General features: G+C 28.6%; 1 protein-coding gene across 1 annotated transcript in view; it reads right to left on the bottom strand.

The window, feature by feature from the left end:
* Positions 1–221: 221 nt before the first annotated feature.
* The window catches only part of LOC108693553 (zinc finger protein with KRAB and SCAN domains 8-like), a 4,913-nt gene continuing 3,811 nt past the window's right edge, over positions 222–1,323 (bottom strand). Inside the window, exon 4 of the mRNA XM_018202553.1 lies at positions 222–389. Within this exon, the coding sequence (XP_018058042.1) occupies positions 222–389 (168 nt within the window). The remainder of the gene's footprint in view (positions 390–1,323) is intronic.

Raw genomic sequence — 1,323 nt, 5'->3', positions numbered from 1 at the left:
ACTCCGTAAAATATTGAATGTGTATAACAGATTGTTTTCCTTTTTCATCGAACGATAAAGGGATATTTCCTCAACATGCTGTTCAAAGCGGAAGATGATCAGTCTATTAGTTTTGTAGATATCATGCCAATTAGTCGCAAAAAAGGTGTTACAAGAAAAATGCATGTAAAAATTCAAATGTAGTTTACAAATGCAAATCGAACATTTACAGTATTTTTTTGCTAATCAGCTATATCAGGGCCATATAATAATCCTTCTTCTTGTTCAAAGAATTGATTTTTATCCAATTGTTGCTTTCTTCGATAAATTCGAGTTTCATTTGTCATCTCGAGGCTTTGTCTCGCCAATTTCTTCAAGTGTTGCTCGTCACGCGCAGAATGTGAATATGTCTGTTTTGTACACGTCATGGTTAATAAACATAAAAGACTATTGCTTAATGTTTAATAAAAATCAACTTTGATATTGTACAAACAAGTTACATAATATGAAAACTTAACAACTACGCTACAGTTATGTTTATTCATATCTTCTATATTTACATAATTTTGTCTTTGGAAGAAAAAAATTCCCTTTGCTTAGAAATTGATTGCCTTAGAGCACCGTTTGCCTACAGCTCGATTATCTACACGCTTATATTGCAAATATAAAATTAAGAAAAAAGCACATGTACTCACATGACACTATTGCGCATAAACTGCATTGAACACATAATATTATTGATTACAAATCAATTGCTACATATCTACAGATCTGTTGACTGGCTAAAGGAATACTATATTATTACAAAAAAGCTATATTAAGGTATATACTATGTAAAATGTACACATGTCCGCACACTTATACAAAATTCATTATTATTAATCTATCAAATGTTCTTGTTATTAAAATATTGAAGTTTAATTATGTTTAGCAATTACAATTAAATTACGATATGGTATTTATAAAATTTTAATATAATAATAAATTTTGTGTTAGTGTTTGAAAATAGGTACATGTCCAGTTGCTAGGACATTTACCATAATAAGTTTTTCGAGTCGCTAACACGATTTTAACGTTAGAATTAAAAATTTCGAAATGGGAGATCTAATATGGCAAATATGAATTTTAAAACATTGTTTAAAACGCTTGAGTTTTTAGAGAGTTCTGTCGAGTTTCTAATCTTGATTTTGACATAAAAAATAAATAATTCAAATTGACGCATCTAACATGGCTGATTTTAATTTTAAAACATCGTTAAAAATGCATATGAATTCCAGGATTTTTAGGTGGCTGATCATAATGAGTTTGACATCAGAATAAGAAAATTTAAAATGCCTGAAAAAA

Source organism: Atta colombica, unplaced genomic scaffold, assembly GCF_001594045.1.
Source record: "Atta colombica isolate Treedump-2 unplaced genomic scaffold, Acol1.0 scaffold92, whole genome shotgun sequence".
Taxonomy (NCBI): Eukaryota; Metazoa; Arthropoda; class Insecta; order Hymenoptera; family Formicidae; genus Atta; species Atta colombica.
The sequence above is the reverse complement of the archived record's forward strand: the minus strand, read 5'-3'. Positions and strand labels throughout refer to the sequence as shown.